This window comes from Myripristis murdjan, chromosome 20 (genome assembly GCF_902150065.1).
Source record: "Myripristis murdjan chromosome 20, fMyrMur1.1, whole genome shotgun sequence".
Lineage (NCBI taxonomy): Eukaryota > Metazoa > Chordata > Actinopteri > Holocentriformes > Holocentridae > Myripristis > Myripristis murdjan.
In genome coordinates, this window is record NC_043999.1 from 28,678,416 (window position 1) to 28,693,826 (window position 15,411).

Here is a 15,411-nt window from a genome sequence, read left to right on the forward strand (position 1 = left end):
GCTCTGTCACTCTGATGTTACGTTACTAGGCTACTGATCATCATCAACTTAAACTGGAGACAGCTGTAGTACAACGATCAGCCGTCAGTCACTGAGTTTTTTTCTACTGTTTCTACTGTGTTTATTTATTATATTCTATATACAGTTGATTTTTTTTTTTTTTTTAGAAAAGGGGGTTCAAGGAAACTTCTGTGAGTCCTTGCAAACGTTTTCTTTCTTTTTTGAATGTTCCATATAAAGCACAATTTCATGGCGGACCACTAGGGGGCGCTCGCGGACCACTAGTGGTCCGCGGACCCCCCTTTCAGAAACACTGCCATATATTGAGAAAATGCTCTGGTTTTCCCCTTACACAATACATAATTTTTTCTGGAGTACAATATGATAAGATTTCATTCCACCATTGTTTCAATGATGGTGGTGTTGTGGATTTCCTGTTTGTTAATCGCCAGCTTTCTGAGCATCTGGGGGGGACATTTGTGTAACTCCCTCCTGGACCTTGTTTGACCACAGCGTGATTTTCTTGGTAAAAGCATGCACTTTGTCTTGCACATGCAACATGTATATGTCACGTCCTTGCATGCTTTGATTCAGTACATTTAGATGCTGGAAAATGTCCGACATGTATGCAAGTTTGCGAATCCAGGCAGCATTTGTAAAAAGGTCAGCCAGCCGATGCTTTTCAGATGAGAGGAACTCCGCTATCTCCCTGCGCAGCTCATATACACGGTTCAAAACTGCCCCCCATGACAGCCAGCGCACGTTGGAATAAAGTAGCAACCCTTCAAACTGGGTGCCCATCTCATTACACAACAGAGTGAACAGCCTGTCTTTAACGGGGCGGGCTTTGATGAAATTCACTACTTGTATAACGTCCTGTAGTACCTGATTAAGCTTGTCGTCAATCCGATTCGCAATGAGCGCCTTGCGGTGGAGCAACTGCATTCGGGGCTTTCTGCTTAATGAGAGCGGTCACTCTACTGTTTTTCCCGGTCATGGCCCCGTCCGAACACACCCCCACACAACGAGACCAGTCAAGTCCATTTCATCCGATGTAGTCGTCCAAAACTTGAAAGATGTCTCTCCCAGTAGTTCTGCCTTCAAGTGCTTTACAAAACAGTATTTCCTAAAGCATCTTGAGGGAAATAAGACATTCGCAAAACTACTTTTTATTGATTTCTCATCGGCTTTTAACCGTATTCAACCCCACATTTTAGCTGAGAAATTACATCATTTTTATGGCGTTGACTCTGGCCTCATTGGATGGCTGATGGACTTTTTAACTGAACAGTCTCAGCGGGTGAGGGTCAACGGGTTTTTTTCTGATGTCATCTTCTCCTCTACTGGCTCTCCTCAGGGCTGTGTTCTTTCACCCCTTTTATTTATTTTATACACCAATGATTGTCGCAGCCAGTATCCACAGCGTCATATCCTTAAGTTTGCTGACGACTCAGTCATCCTGTCTCTTCTCAGCAGTGACGACTCTGATCACGGGCCAGTGGTGAAGGAATTCACTGACTGGTGTGAGTCCTCCTTTTTAAAGATTAATGTCTCAAAGTTGAAGGAGATGCTCATTGACTTTAGAAAAAAAAAACACCTGTGGTAATCCTTGGAGAAAATGTGGAGGCTGTAACCAGTATAAATACTTGGGAACTGTAACTTGATGATAGGCTGACCTTTGAAGCCCATGTTGACTCACTCTGTAAGAAGGCTCATCAGCGGATGTACTTCTATCGTAAGCTCCGAAGTTTTAAAGTGGATACTACTTTTATGAGAATGTTTTATTCTTGTTTTATCAAATGTTTTTTAACTTTTATCTTCATCTGTTGGTTCGGCCTTTTAACATGTAAAAACAAGAACAAAATATTGGGAATTGTTAGGGTGTGCAGCAAAATTGCCGGCACAACCCTAAATGACCTCTCTGACCTACACAAGGTGAGGTCAGTGACCCAGATCAGCCCTTGCACGAGGAGTCTTGTCTTGGTCTAGGTACTCTTGGTAATGTCTTGGTCTCGGTTGGTGTGGTCTTGACTACAACACTACCACACCCACTGTCACGCACCATCTTGGCCAATCAGTGTAATCAAGTGTTTCTTGCCCCATGAGCAAGCTTTCCACAAAATTTTGCTATGCTCTGTGAATCCATGCATCACTTTTAGAAACACCGTCACCATGCGTTACCTGGATGAGTATATGTGTTTTTACCTTTATTGATCCAGGGAAGGTTTGTTGAGCAGCATACTGTACTCTTTTTCAGCACCATTTCAATGAAATATTACATATTTTAGTTTACCACCCCTTTAAACAACCAGTGCGATTTCCTTTGCTACACTAGCCACCAATCATGATAAATCAGCTTAAAGCAAGTCATTTGAATTTATTATCATTCCACTCTCTCAAATTTTTGTGGTCCTACATCATGCAGTTTTCAGAGGTGCCACTTTTCTTTGATTTCCCCAGCGTAAACCTGTTCTTCGGCACCTTGGTAAATCAAGGACAGACAGTGTTTGTCTCGTTTGAGCCCTGCAAAGCCTTGATAAATCAGCCTCTGAGTCTGTCCACTACTTTCACCTACTTCACTCCCTGTCATATAGTGTTGGGTGTCAGTCAGCCCACCTTTCATTATGTAACCTGATTTCTTAACTGTGGCTTAGTGTCTCCACACACTAACACACACAAAGAATACTGTGAACCCTAGTCAGTCAGCTACATTGTCTTTTTAACAATACCTTAGATTCTTGGTTCCAGCCTAACTCCATTTTCTTGTGCTGTCCCAAAACATCTATGAATTTCAGATAAATATGTTGTAAAAATGTTGTCAGTCACCATCCCTCTATCACCATCAGCCATAAAAGTGAGACTGAAATGACAAGCATATCCATCACCAAATACACAATGTATGAAAATCTGCTGTTTCTCACTAAAATGATAAGATACTGTTAAATGCAATACTTATGATCTCTATGGGGAAAATGGATTGTTGCAGCAAAATGATAATAGGACGGAGCAAAGAAGAGATAAAATATAACAGGACAAATGAGCGATATAAGCCATATGAAGCTGAAATCAATGTGCCAAGAATGTGTCAAGTAGAAATGTTTAAATTAGAGTATGATAAAATCTGTATAAGGGTGAGCAAATTATCAGCAGCAGAACATTATGAGATGAAAACAATATTGTTAGGAAGATGCACCAAAATATATATGCACTTACTCACTATGACATTAATTTAAAAAATATGAAAATTCTTGAAAATAATAACATATATGCAAATGAGAATGCAGGAACATGATGACTAATCAGATGATTTACAGCTTATACACAGGAGGTGCAAGATGTGCTCCATGTTCCCATGAACAAGTCAAATTCTGCTCATTGGTTTTTCCTTCTTCTTTTTTTTTTTTTTTTAAACAGCACATGTTCCATCCAGTCATACAGCTCAAAGTGCTTAAAGGGATATATCACCCATTTTGAAAATTTTAATACTGCTTGCAGGTCCAGCTGGTCACTGCAGCCCTTAAGTTTTCCTAATTATAAATACCCTATTTAGAAGCTTTGCGTAGTACTGTCCACTTCCATGTTGAATCTATCACAGTTCACCAATTTTGAAAAAATGACATTATATCACTTATTTAACCCTCCTAGCTGTTCTGTAGGACAGCTAGAAGCACATTGCTACTGAGTGCTGGATACTGGCTGGATGCTCCATATGCTAACTGTTAGCCTCCTGCCATTGAGGTGAACTCTCCCCAGCTAACATTCATAAATATAACACTGTGATGTTAGCCAATAAACCGGTGAAATGTGAGTATTTGTGCTTTGACTTGATGACTTGGATGTGCTACCTTTTTACACTTTCTGAATACTGGATGTTGGGTTCAGCACTCCACTAAAAATCAAGCACAACCTTCTCCTCCAGTTAAGTGATTCCTAATTATAACCTCCTTAATTCACTCAAAAAAGGTTTATCATTACTTTACAAATGTTGCTTTCCCAAGCTAAAAATCACAGATGACTGTGTAGTGCACACGTACAATAGGCTGTTTATAACTGCCTTTTATCAATATCCAGAAAGATCCTGCAACTTCTGCACTTTTTGTGTCACTCTGCGCCAGAGGAGCAGTAATCACCGCAGAGATCGTTTCAGATCATTTGACGTTGCTTTTGTTTGTTTTCTGCATTGAACACATTTACACTTGTTGGAGGACAACCAGAGTACTAAAAGATAGCTGGCAGGTAGTGTTGTGGCTAGCTTCTAATTTTCCTCCACTCCCCTCTATAGCACACATTTCACATACATTTCATGTACCTGCCAACTAAAGGGCTGACAGAGCTTCAACCACACAAGAAAGTAGTTTGACTGTTGATTTTTTTTTTTATTGAAAACGGTAAACTTTTTTTTCCACCATTTCTAGCTGTAATTTTTTTTTTAAATAGGTGAACTATCCCTTAAAGAAATACTACTTTATCATCATTAAAAAACAACATACAAATGAAGTCTAAGTATAAAAAGTATAAAACATTTTAGAATTGTATGAAGTCCAAAAAAAGAAAAAGAGAGAAAGAGAAAAAGCGGTGGTTCTGCTGTAGAAAGTCAACTCTGCCTGGATTTAGGCCTCTCTGTTCCGGCTGCAAGAAGGACTAAAAGGCATATGCCACAGAATCTACAGCTAACTGAGTATAGTGGTCAAATACATCTTATCAAAATACACAGGTGACTGGTCTTCAGAAGGCCATGCACAGTATATAGAATAGATAGATAGATAGATAGATAGATAGATAGATAGATAGATAGATAGATAGATAGATAGATAGATAGATAGATAGATAGATAGATCGATCGATCGATCGATCGATCGATCGATAGATAATAGTATTTAGATAGTTGTTTAGTTGTTTTGTTTTGATGTCTTTTGACTCTGTATTGCTGTGATGTCTTGTTTTTAACATCTGCACAATAAATTTACCATTGGGAACTCATAAAGAAACCTTGAACCTTGAACCTTGAAGCCTTTAGCACTGCAGACTTGGGAGCTCTGTCCACAGAGCTAAATCAAAGCTGGCAGATAAAGTCACGCAGGCAATCTGTGGACAAAATCCTTCTCTCATCACTGGGCCAAAACAAGCCATCAGCAGACAGGATGGGCTTGGAAATAACCCTGACCCCACTGATAGTAAAACACTCCCTGTGAGTGCTGAGATGGGATAAAACAGAAGGACCATTACTGTTGATGGGCAAAACGACATATGTGTGTTTTGTCATTTTAAGGCAGGTTTTTAATACATTTCAAGAGCAATGAAACTCAAACATATTCATAAACATGTAATATTTAAATTTGTACAATTTCAATTTCCATACAAACTAAGTAGTCCAGTCATTTTATGACTCAAGGTCAAACAAATTGCAACAGAAGCAAACTCAATTGATTTTGTATCCTCGACATGTCCTGAGTGAGGGAGAAAAAGCCCCAAAGAATCCCACTGGGGGAAAGTTTCAAAAAAGACCAAAATATAGCCCATTCAAACGCCTATTAACTTTTTTCTCATGGATTTAGGATTGGGATCCTGTGAGTCCTGTGAGATGCAATGCAAATCTCGCGGGAGCAGGCAGTTTTAACTTTGCTGCAGATGGGAACAGCTGGCCAAAAAATAAAGATCAAATTAGGTACAACACAAAAGCAAAGCAAAGTCAGACATTAGGACAAAATTCTCAGTTGTTACTGACAAAGATGGAAACACGTTGGACTTTTGTTCATTGTAAGAAATGTGCAAAAGCATCGCTCTACAACAGGCACATACAGGTGACATACCTGCTCTGTTGAAGTTCCTCTTCAAAGATAACTACTGTTGATCAGTGGGCTGAAACACATAGGGAGATGAAACAAAATAAAACCTCAGCAAAACAAACAACCACAGCCAGCAACATATACTCTAAAATAATAAGTAAAGTAAATAAATACACAGTCATTTGCCCTAGAATAGGTGTGCTTGCCCCAGATTATTGCCCTAGATTATTATTGTAGTAGCATGAATTTAATTATACACAAGAGTAGGGTGTAACGGTACATTTATTCGTATTGAACATTTCCGGTACAGTGCGTTCGGTTTGAGTATAATAGGTGGCGGAACATAAGTTTCATTTTCATTTATTCATATCCACCTGCAGCTACACGTGCAAAACAGTAGAGGGCAGCAGTACGCCGGGGAAGCATCTAGTCTCTCGAAGAAGAAGCATAATAAGCTTCACCTGAAGCCTGACCTGAAGCCTGAGCACTGATGTCATGGCTACAGCTAATGCTACCGAAACCGGCACTAGTGAGAAACTAGAGCCTGAAGAGCGTCCCTTGTCGTTAAAATCTCCTGTTTGGGAACACTTTGGCTTCCTGGTCAAGTAGTAACACAGAAGGGCGCAAAGCAGTAATTTTGCCTAGGGCGGTAACATGGGCAGAACCGCCACTGCTTGGCAGCAGTATTCTATTTCTTTTTTTTTTTCTATATTTTTTTTCTATATTTTGTATAATGTTACAATAAAGTTCCTAACAAACATAAAATTGCTTGTTTTAAGCAATTTTGCTTGTTTGCTTGTTTAAAGCAATTTTATGTTTTGCATTTTGTTCCCATACTGTCAGTGGCAGTTCTGCCCATGTTGCTGCCCTAGGCAAAATTACTGCCTTGCGCCCTTCTGTGTTACTACTCCTCCTCCTACTCCCTAATATTTGACACGGGTGTTTTTTCAGGGCATTTTCAATGGAAAAAATATCGTCTTATATTCGGATGAATATGGTAATAGAAAACTGCTTTGCAGCACTGATGATTTTTTTGTTTTGTTTTGGGGGTTTTTTTTGCACTCGTGCCGCCCCCCACGTGACATGAAAAAATGCCACCCCAGGCGGCTGCCTGCTTCGCCCATGCCTAAAACTGCTACTGCATACTGTACCGAAAATCCAGTCCAGTGGGAGTACGATTAAGAAAACAGTCCCACGCAGAGCTCAAACTCCTTCCACTCTGTCTTCACCACGCAGTATCCCTGTAAATGCTATGAAGCTAATGCCTAAGTGCCTTGTCTTAATAACAGTATCCACTTCACTCTTTTAACAGAATAGAGAAGGAGATTGAGGCCTTGGAAACACAGGAGCTGAACATCTCTGCCAATGAAGAAGTCATTCTGAAACGGCTGAAGGAGGTGGAAAAGACAGCTGAGGACATTATCAAGGTAGACACGAATTTAATAACCTGCCTGCTTTATTTGCTTTGGGACTGCTGACATTCTACTGTTGTGTACTGCTTATTGACAATTTTGGGGCAGCTGATATTAAAGCTACAATATGCAACATCGTGCCTTGAGGCAGTGAAGAGAGGAGAAGAGAAGAAAGTGTCCCTCTCTGTTCAGTAAGTTAGTTGAGTTCTTGGGAGCGCACCAGTGGCTCACCAGATAAGAACACATACCATGTACCAAGGCTGAGTCCTGATCACAGCATCCTGGGTTCAAATCCAGCCTCAGGCCCCATGCTGCATGTCATCCCCTCTCTCTCCCTCGCCCTTCCTGTCTCTCTCTAGTGTGGCTGTCAAATAAAGCAGATATGCCCCAAAAAAAATCTAATAATAATAATAATAATAATAATAATGTTAGTAATAATAACAATGTAGTTGAGTTCCTGCCCCAGCACTTGTGATTCACCTTGATGAGTAATCTGGGATAATCTAACAGCATTCATCTAGGATCGTGATTTTCAAACTGTGGGTCCCAACCCACTGGTAGGTCCCAGCATAAAGACAGGTAGGTTATGGGAAGGATGCATCAAAATAGTTGGTAGGTTGGTAGTCAGATAGTACTTAAATGTGGGTTTTAGCCAGTGGTGGCAGTTCACCAAAACCTAGTGTATGGCAGATTGATGTCCAAACACAACTACAGTTTATGCCTCGCATCAGAATGTTGCACCGCACATAATTATTACAGTACTGGCACCATACAATTGCATAGACTCCCAGAACCAGATAATAATGGGAACAAGCAAAACATACACTACCAGTCAAAAGTTTGGACACACCTTCTCATTTAATGTTTTTTTTTCTTTATTTTCATGACTATTTACATTGTAGATTTTCACTGAAGGCATCAAAACTATGAATGAACACATATGGAATTATGCAGTAAACAAAAAGTGTATTTTAGATTCTTCAAAATAGCCTCCCTTTGCTCTGATTACTGCTTTGCACACTCTTGGCATTCTCTCCATGAGCTTCAAGAGGTAGTCACCTGAAATGGTTTTCCAACAGTCTTGAAGGAGTTCCCAGAGGTGTTTAGCACTTGTTGGCCCCTTTGCCTTCACTCTGCGGTCCAGCTCACCCCAAACCATCTGGATTGGGTTCAGGTCCGGTGACTGTGGAGGCCAGGTCATCTGCCGCAGCACTCCATCACTCTTTTTCTTGGTCAAATAGCCCTTACACAGCCTGGAGGTGTGTTTGGGCTCATTGTCCTGTTGAAAAATAAATGATGGTCCAACTAAACGCAAACCGGATGGGATGGCATGTCGCTGCAGGATGCTGTGGTAGCCATGCTGGTTCAGTGTGCCTTCAATTTTGAATAAATCCCCAACAGTGTCACCAACAAAACACCCCCACACCATCACACCTCCTCCTCCATGCTTCACAGTGGGAACCAGGCATGTGGAATCCATCCGTTCCCCTTTTCTGCGTCTCACAAAGACGGGTGGAACCAAAGATCTCAAATTTGGACTCATCAGACCAAAGCACAGATTTCCACTGGTCTAATGTCCATTCCTTGTGTTTCTTGGCCCAAACAAGAAAGCAGTGAAAATAAAGAAAAAACATTGAATGAGGAGGTGTGTCCAAACTTTTGACTGGTACTGTATGTTCAAATGTTAGATGGCATTTTGCTGACTGAGTACTGCTCCCTGCATCCTGCTGCTCACTAATGAACTATTTGTGGGGAAAAAAAGGGTCTAAAGATGACTGCTATTTTAATAAACTCAAACAGTAATATAACATCACAGTGGTTCCCATGGCAACCCATTAGCATGAGAGTGGAGTACCTGTGCTGCATTACTGACCCTGGGAAGTCTGCCAATTCACTGTAGTTTTTAATTAGCCATTTGTTCCACAGTGTTTAACAGGAAATCATACATTTTCCAGCCGTGTATGGCAGTTGCCACACCTACAGTATGGCAACTGCCATACACGGCTACCATATGCCATAGGGTGTGGCAACCGCCATATGCCATGTGGCAACTGCCATACTCTGCCATACACAAATGCTGCCCTTGGTTCCAGCATGAAAAAGTTTGGGAACCCCTGGTCATGTGCCAGTTGTACACTGCTGCTCATCCAGATGACAGCAATGTTTCTGCATGGCTCTAGGATGCACATTTAGCTCAGCTGCTCTTTCTTTTCTCACTGATTTTTTCTCCATTGCTGTGCTCTCAACCTGATAGCAGCAATCCAACTTACCACTGGCACAGGCCATGCCCATATCCACACCACATGCAAATTGAACATGCCACAAAATGTCCCCAGCATCACTGAAAAAAAAACCAAAAAAACATTTTCATATATTTATTGTTCAAAAGTTGTATATTGCAGTTTTAAAGAGACGGTACAAGCATTTTGAAATTTTTTAATATAATTTCTCTTCCCCTCTAGCTGTTATGTAGGAAAGCAGTTGCCACCACACAGACAGAAGTTTATTGCTTGACTTTGTTATTATTTGTTTTCTTCACTGAACACATGTACAGTACGCATGTTTGAGGACAAAGGTAAAACTTTTTTTGTTACTACTAAAAGGTAGCTGGCAAGTAAAGTTGTGGTTAGCTTCGTATTTAGCTCCATTCCCCTCTATTGCACATTTCATGGACCTTTCAAACACCAGCTATAAAAATTCTGCGACATATAATCAAACTCAAACTTTATTGAAGTGGATTAAGACAATTATTTTTAATAATGTTGGGGGGAAGTCCACATCAATGGCAGCAGTTAGCATTTGGAGCATCCAGCCAGTATTCAGCACTCAGTAACAATGAGAGCAAGATAGCACCACTGTTGTCTTACATGAATGCTAGTGGGGAAGTGAACTTTTAAAATAAATAAACAAATAAATAAATACAAAATTAAAATGAGTAAATTATCCCTTTAACTTAACATCATTGTTAGTGGAGATTGTTGAAATTATACCAAAATGCCTCTCTGTTCAGTGTGTTATAACTGCAATGGGTGAAGCTTCTGTCAACTAACAACTAGATACTGAGGTTTTCCATTGATTATGTGCTGAAAATAAATTTCTCTACTGACAACACGCTGCCTTAGCCTCTTCCTGTTTGCCTCTAACAAGATCCATTAGCTGGAGACTGTGTGGGTGTGCTGTGGTTCACCTGGGGCTTCTTTGACTGAATAACGTGGCAGGTAAATGGATTATTCAGATAGTGGGTGTGTGGTGTGCAAAGACTGACATGCATGGTTTGCTTTCTGGTTCTTTTGACTGTTGTCTGAATTTAGACTTACTGAATAAGACACAGTAACAGAAATGGAACTCTAACATAAAGTCCTGGATTGCTGACGCTTAACACCAACGTGCCTTAATGCCTACCATTGCTGTGATTTTGATATGCTCCTTCCTTCACGACGTTGACCTGTATCTTCACACACAGGAGCTACATGCAGAGTTTGAGGCAGGTAAACACTTTTTGTGGCTTCTTGGAGTGTTTTAATTAGCTGTTTACTTTTTGTAGTTTTAGGTTTTATTTGTGACTTCTACCATCACTTCTCAGACCAGACAGTATTAACTTATTGAGTGATCTGAATTTACTTATTCACTAAGATATACAATAACAAACTACTAACGTTATACTGTAGGACCATAACTGTGATTTTGAATGTTTGGCCCATTCACTACATTTTACCCACATTTTACGTTGAAATAAACCATTCTGAAAATCATGCAGGGGTAGTAAAAATTTCATAACATATCATAATCTCTCAATTTTCAGTTTGAGTTTTTGGTTGAAACTCCCTCCAGATAATGTTGGAAAACATTGTTTTCCTGGGACACATTATCCATTGGGAGTTACCTAAAGGGTAATTCTGGTAGTTTTAAAGCTAGTCCCTATTTTATATTTATTTAATGTTTAAACGACTAATAGGGCCAAAAATAAATTGGAATTGCTCCATTATTGAGCAAGATCACTTGGATTGTAATGTAATCCTTGGCATCAGTTACACTCGTCAAATTACATCCAATAAAAGTGCTTGTTTTTGCCAGTGAAGTGCATGAAACAGAGGTCTTGCTCAAGGTGGAGTCTGGCTCTGAGTCCATTTGTGTCCTTTGTTTTACGTTAAAAAGAAGTAGGCTTCACTGGGCCTTATTTGGTTCAGTAAGCTTGCACTTAAGTGTACATTTGCTGTCATGCAGAAATGCATTTTGTTAACATTATGCTAAGAGGCTGCTGGTTGGCAAGCAAATTATCCTGGTGCAATTCATAGTCCCGGTCCATCAGTAGTATTGAATGAAGTTATTTTATAGCTATAAAGTAACAGTACTCTTACTTGAGTACAGTTTTTGGTTACTCTGCCCACCTCTGATGAGGCTCTTTTCCAGTGAAGAGATCCAATTTGTAAGTGCTGCTGCTTTTAGGAAGATTAACGATGATCTTATCACAGTGATGGAATAGTTACATGAGGAAAGTTTGAATTCTCTGAAATTTAATTTTCATATTGTAGTTAAATGAAGCGAAACCACTGACAGGGTGAAAGGGAGGAAAATGATACTGGAGTTCTAACATACAACTGCTTGATTTGAGAAAAGTACAAAAAAAGGGGAAAAACAAAGTGATACATTTGATAGCTATTAAGATAAACAAGCAAAATCACTGGGATGGTCCTTTAATGGTAACAACAGCTTAACCATATAACATACATTTTTGTTGATATACTAACCTTTTTTGTATATTCCAACACCTATTATAAGTGCATTTTTTCTTTATTTTACTGGTCATTTTTGCTTCTCAGATGTGACACATCATGTTGGCTCACCACTCCCAGATGTCAAACTGAGTGTCCAGCAGACTCCAAAAACACCAAGAAACACTGCAAAACAAGAGCCTGGTGGTGAAGCACAAAAGAAGGGTACAGACACAATATCATCTATAGCTCCATATATTGTGAAACATTTACTGAATTGGTTTGATTGATCTTACACTGTCCTTGCAACCACTACTTTAAAGTTATGTGCTAATATTACAATGTGAAAGTATAGGCACTCATTACATGGAAAACTGACATCAGCATCAGCAGAGAAATACAATGCAACATTTAGCTTTTTGACAGATAGATAGATAGATAGATAGATAGATAGATAGATTAGGAGTATATTGTATATGCAGTGTGCACACTCTTTCATTTGTTGTTCTAGATAGCCACTCAACATTTCAATATGCCGAGTTGCTGTGACTTTTTCATGCGGTCTCTCAGCTCCTCTCAGCTCAGTTATGAACCAGACATCCATTTGTGTTCTCAAGGCATATCTGTCTCTATTTTTGAGACTGGCTGACCTGAAATGCCTCCTGTTTCCATTATGCATATTTTCTAAGCTATAATTTTACTTTCAACAGTGTGCAAATTTGAAAGCAGCTGGTGTTTACATGTGTACCGTTTTGCTCCTGGAACTTGAAGTCATCCAACAAAATGGATAGAGTACACATGCAGATTCATATTAAATATATATACATATATATATAACAAGTTTTCTATGTCTGGGATATTGTCACGGTGCTGTCTTACATACAGTTCTTACACATCAGTCATATAGGCCAATGAACATAGTTATACATACTTCTAACTTCATTAAATTAGGATGTGAACAGTTTGTTGTATGACTTCAAGTATCAGGAGCAAAATTTTATGCATATAGACTTTTATATGAATAATAGTTTTTCTCCTGGAACTTGAAATCATACAATAAAATAGCATACACATGCTTATTTGGTGAAGTCTATGTATAATCATGTGCTTTTGTCTCTATTAGTGATGGATCATTATATTGTTAATATGAATCTCAAAGGAAAAGTCTGCAAAGTCATTGAACCATTTTAATACTTTTACATCCTGTCCAAAGACCTTCATCCAAGTGTTCTCTCCTCTCTCTCATCAGCTATGTTTGCCATGGAGATCAGTGTGGAGCATGACATGCGAACAGGCGAGAGTCAGGTGGTTTCTACAGCAACCGTTACCCCAGAAACAATCCAGGACAGGGGCGTGAAAGTGTATGATGATGGCTGCAAGTCAGTGTATGCACTACACCCAGATGGCAGCAAAATGTACAATTCTGCAGTTGGAGAAATGACATCCGTGGAGGTGGAAGAGCTGTTACGCCAAGCTACAGATAAGAAGGTGCCCAGTGAGGTGCAGTACCACAAACCAGTATACTCTGCATCCTATACAGGGACCAGTAGGCCTCCAACACCAAAGACACCCAGTAAGACACCCACGCACACGCCCACTCCCAGCTCCAGCCCCTTCCAGGCCAAGACTGTACCCAGAAACGGGATTCAAAACCTTGGAGAGGAAAGCCTGCTCAGCCGAGAGCTCGAAAGTCGGAAAACCCCAAGCAAAAGTCCTGGCCTCATTCAACAAGACACCATCCTGAAAGACAGCGACCAAAGACAGGAAGAAGAAATCCATCAGTTTTTGCCCTACTTCATCACTGACAGGAATCTAACTCCACAGCCCCAATCACCTCAGTTAGATACCCAAAGTCCAGCTCTGGTCTCAGTCACAGCCAGGTCTGAGGGAATGCCAGCCTTCATACAACCAATCTACAGGAATATAGACAGCTGCAGTCCTTCACTACCTGGCCATAAGTCAGCAGCTTCTCAGGACCCTGTCCTACTTCTAGAGAGCTCAGCTGATTCTAACAGACAGTCACCTTTCTACCCAGAGAGCGAGGCGTCTCTGAACCTCATCTACAGCCTGTCAGAGGATCTAGAATCAGAGCCTGTCACCATGATTTTTATGGGCTACCATAACGCTGAAGATGATGACGAAGAGGAGGATATCCAGGCTGAGCTGGTGATCATTGGCAACAGTGATGATGATGATGATGATGATGGTGACGGCAAAAATGGTAAAAAGGACAATGGTGGGGATGAGTTTCTTTCATACCATCCAGAGGGATACAAGAGCAAAGTCTTCCAGCCAAAAGTCGGTATAGCCAAGGTGGCCGGCTGCAGAGATGTTCTCGAAGAGGCCTACATGAACTGTGATGATTTACTACCTCATAAGCCCACGTTCATCCACAAGCCTGGAAAACGCAGCCCCTGCCTGCAAGGACAGGAAATGGCTGGGGCCACAAGCACAGGAAACATCAACCTTGAAAAGATGAAGCTCTGTTCTACAGGAAGATGAAACTGAAGTGATCCCTGTGAGAAACTCAGCAAAGTATCAGTAGGAAAGTAATAGAATTGTGATAGGATATTGCTTCTTTCTTTCTTGCTCTCTGTCTTTATTTAGGGACACTTAAAGATCATCACTCTTGTTTTGTTTCATCTTTCTTTCATTCTTTCATTCTTTGATCATCCGCCACCCTTATCTTCTCGACTCTTTACTCCATGTTGTTTTTTAAACTCTAAAGATCACCAACATTTGCCTTGTGTGTAGCTACGTAGCTTAGCACTTTCCCAACATATGTAACAACTTTTCCTCTCTGACCTTTCTCTTCTTTGAATGAGGAAAGCTACTGACAACTACTGATATTTTCTCAGTGCCACTGCGCTATTGGCTAGTGCTATTCAGAGAACTTTGTTGCCACCTACTGACAAACTAGATTGATTACATCTTCAAATTTACATGGGTACAAGTTTCTACCAATGCTCAGTGCAGTTTTTCTGTTTTTTGTTTGTTTGTTTTTGTTTTTGTTTTTGTTTTTTTCAATCAAATAAGAGCTTTGCGGAGAAGGAGGCATGATTGTGTTTTAATTATACTGACCTGCACTGCTTTTACCTACTCCATGTAATTAAAATATTTTCAAATAACAGATGCAGTGTTGTCTTTGGCAATATAAGCTGGGGCTCTTACCATAAATAGATAGATAATCACATATATTACTCCCTGCATATGATACATAAAGCCATATGTTCACAACCCACCACAACTCAAACAAGTTTCCAATACCAAGTATGACTAGTTAAACAGGCTTTTATAGCACGCTTTTTTATCATCCTACTCTAGCACTGAAACTGGCACCAAGACAAGGACCTAACCATAACCAAAATTACTCTACAAACTACAAATTAACAATATATGCTTATTTGAAAGTATATATGTGAATGTATAAGAGCCTATGATTTGAGAAACCAAGAGACACAGTAATTGAATGAACTGAAGCTATTTAGCTGTTGTACACTG

The 15,411-nt window shown here is 40.0% G+C and overlaps 1 protein-coding gene across 1 annotated transcript; it reads left to right on the forward strand.

Annotated features, from left to right (window-relative positions):
• The first annotated feature begins 7,111 nt into the window (after positions 1-7,111).
• On the forward strand, positions 7,112-15,040 carry LOC115379134 (palmdelphin-like). Its single transcript, XM_030079844.1, has 4 exons — positions 7,112-7,213; positions 10,662-10,686; positions 12,019-12,135; positions 13,160-15,040. Exon 4 carries the CDS (start codon positions 13,162-13,164, stop codon positions 14,410-14,412), a length of 1,251 nt encoding a protein of 416 aa, XP_029935704.1. The 5' UTR covers positions 7,112-7,213; positions 10,662-10,686; positions 12,019-12,135; positions 13,160-13,161; the 3' UTR covers positions 14,413-15,040.
• Positions 15,041-15,411: the final 371 nt, after the last annotated feature.

Coding starts and splice junctions, on each gene's coding strand:
- LOC115379134 (XM_030079844.1), top strand. CDS start 13,162: ATGTTTGCCATGGAGATCAGTGTGGAGCATGACATGCGAACAGGCGAG.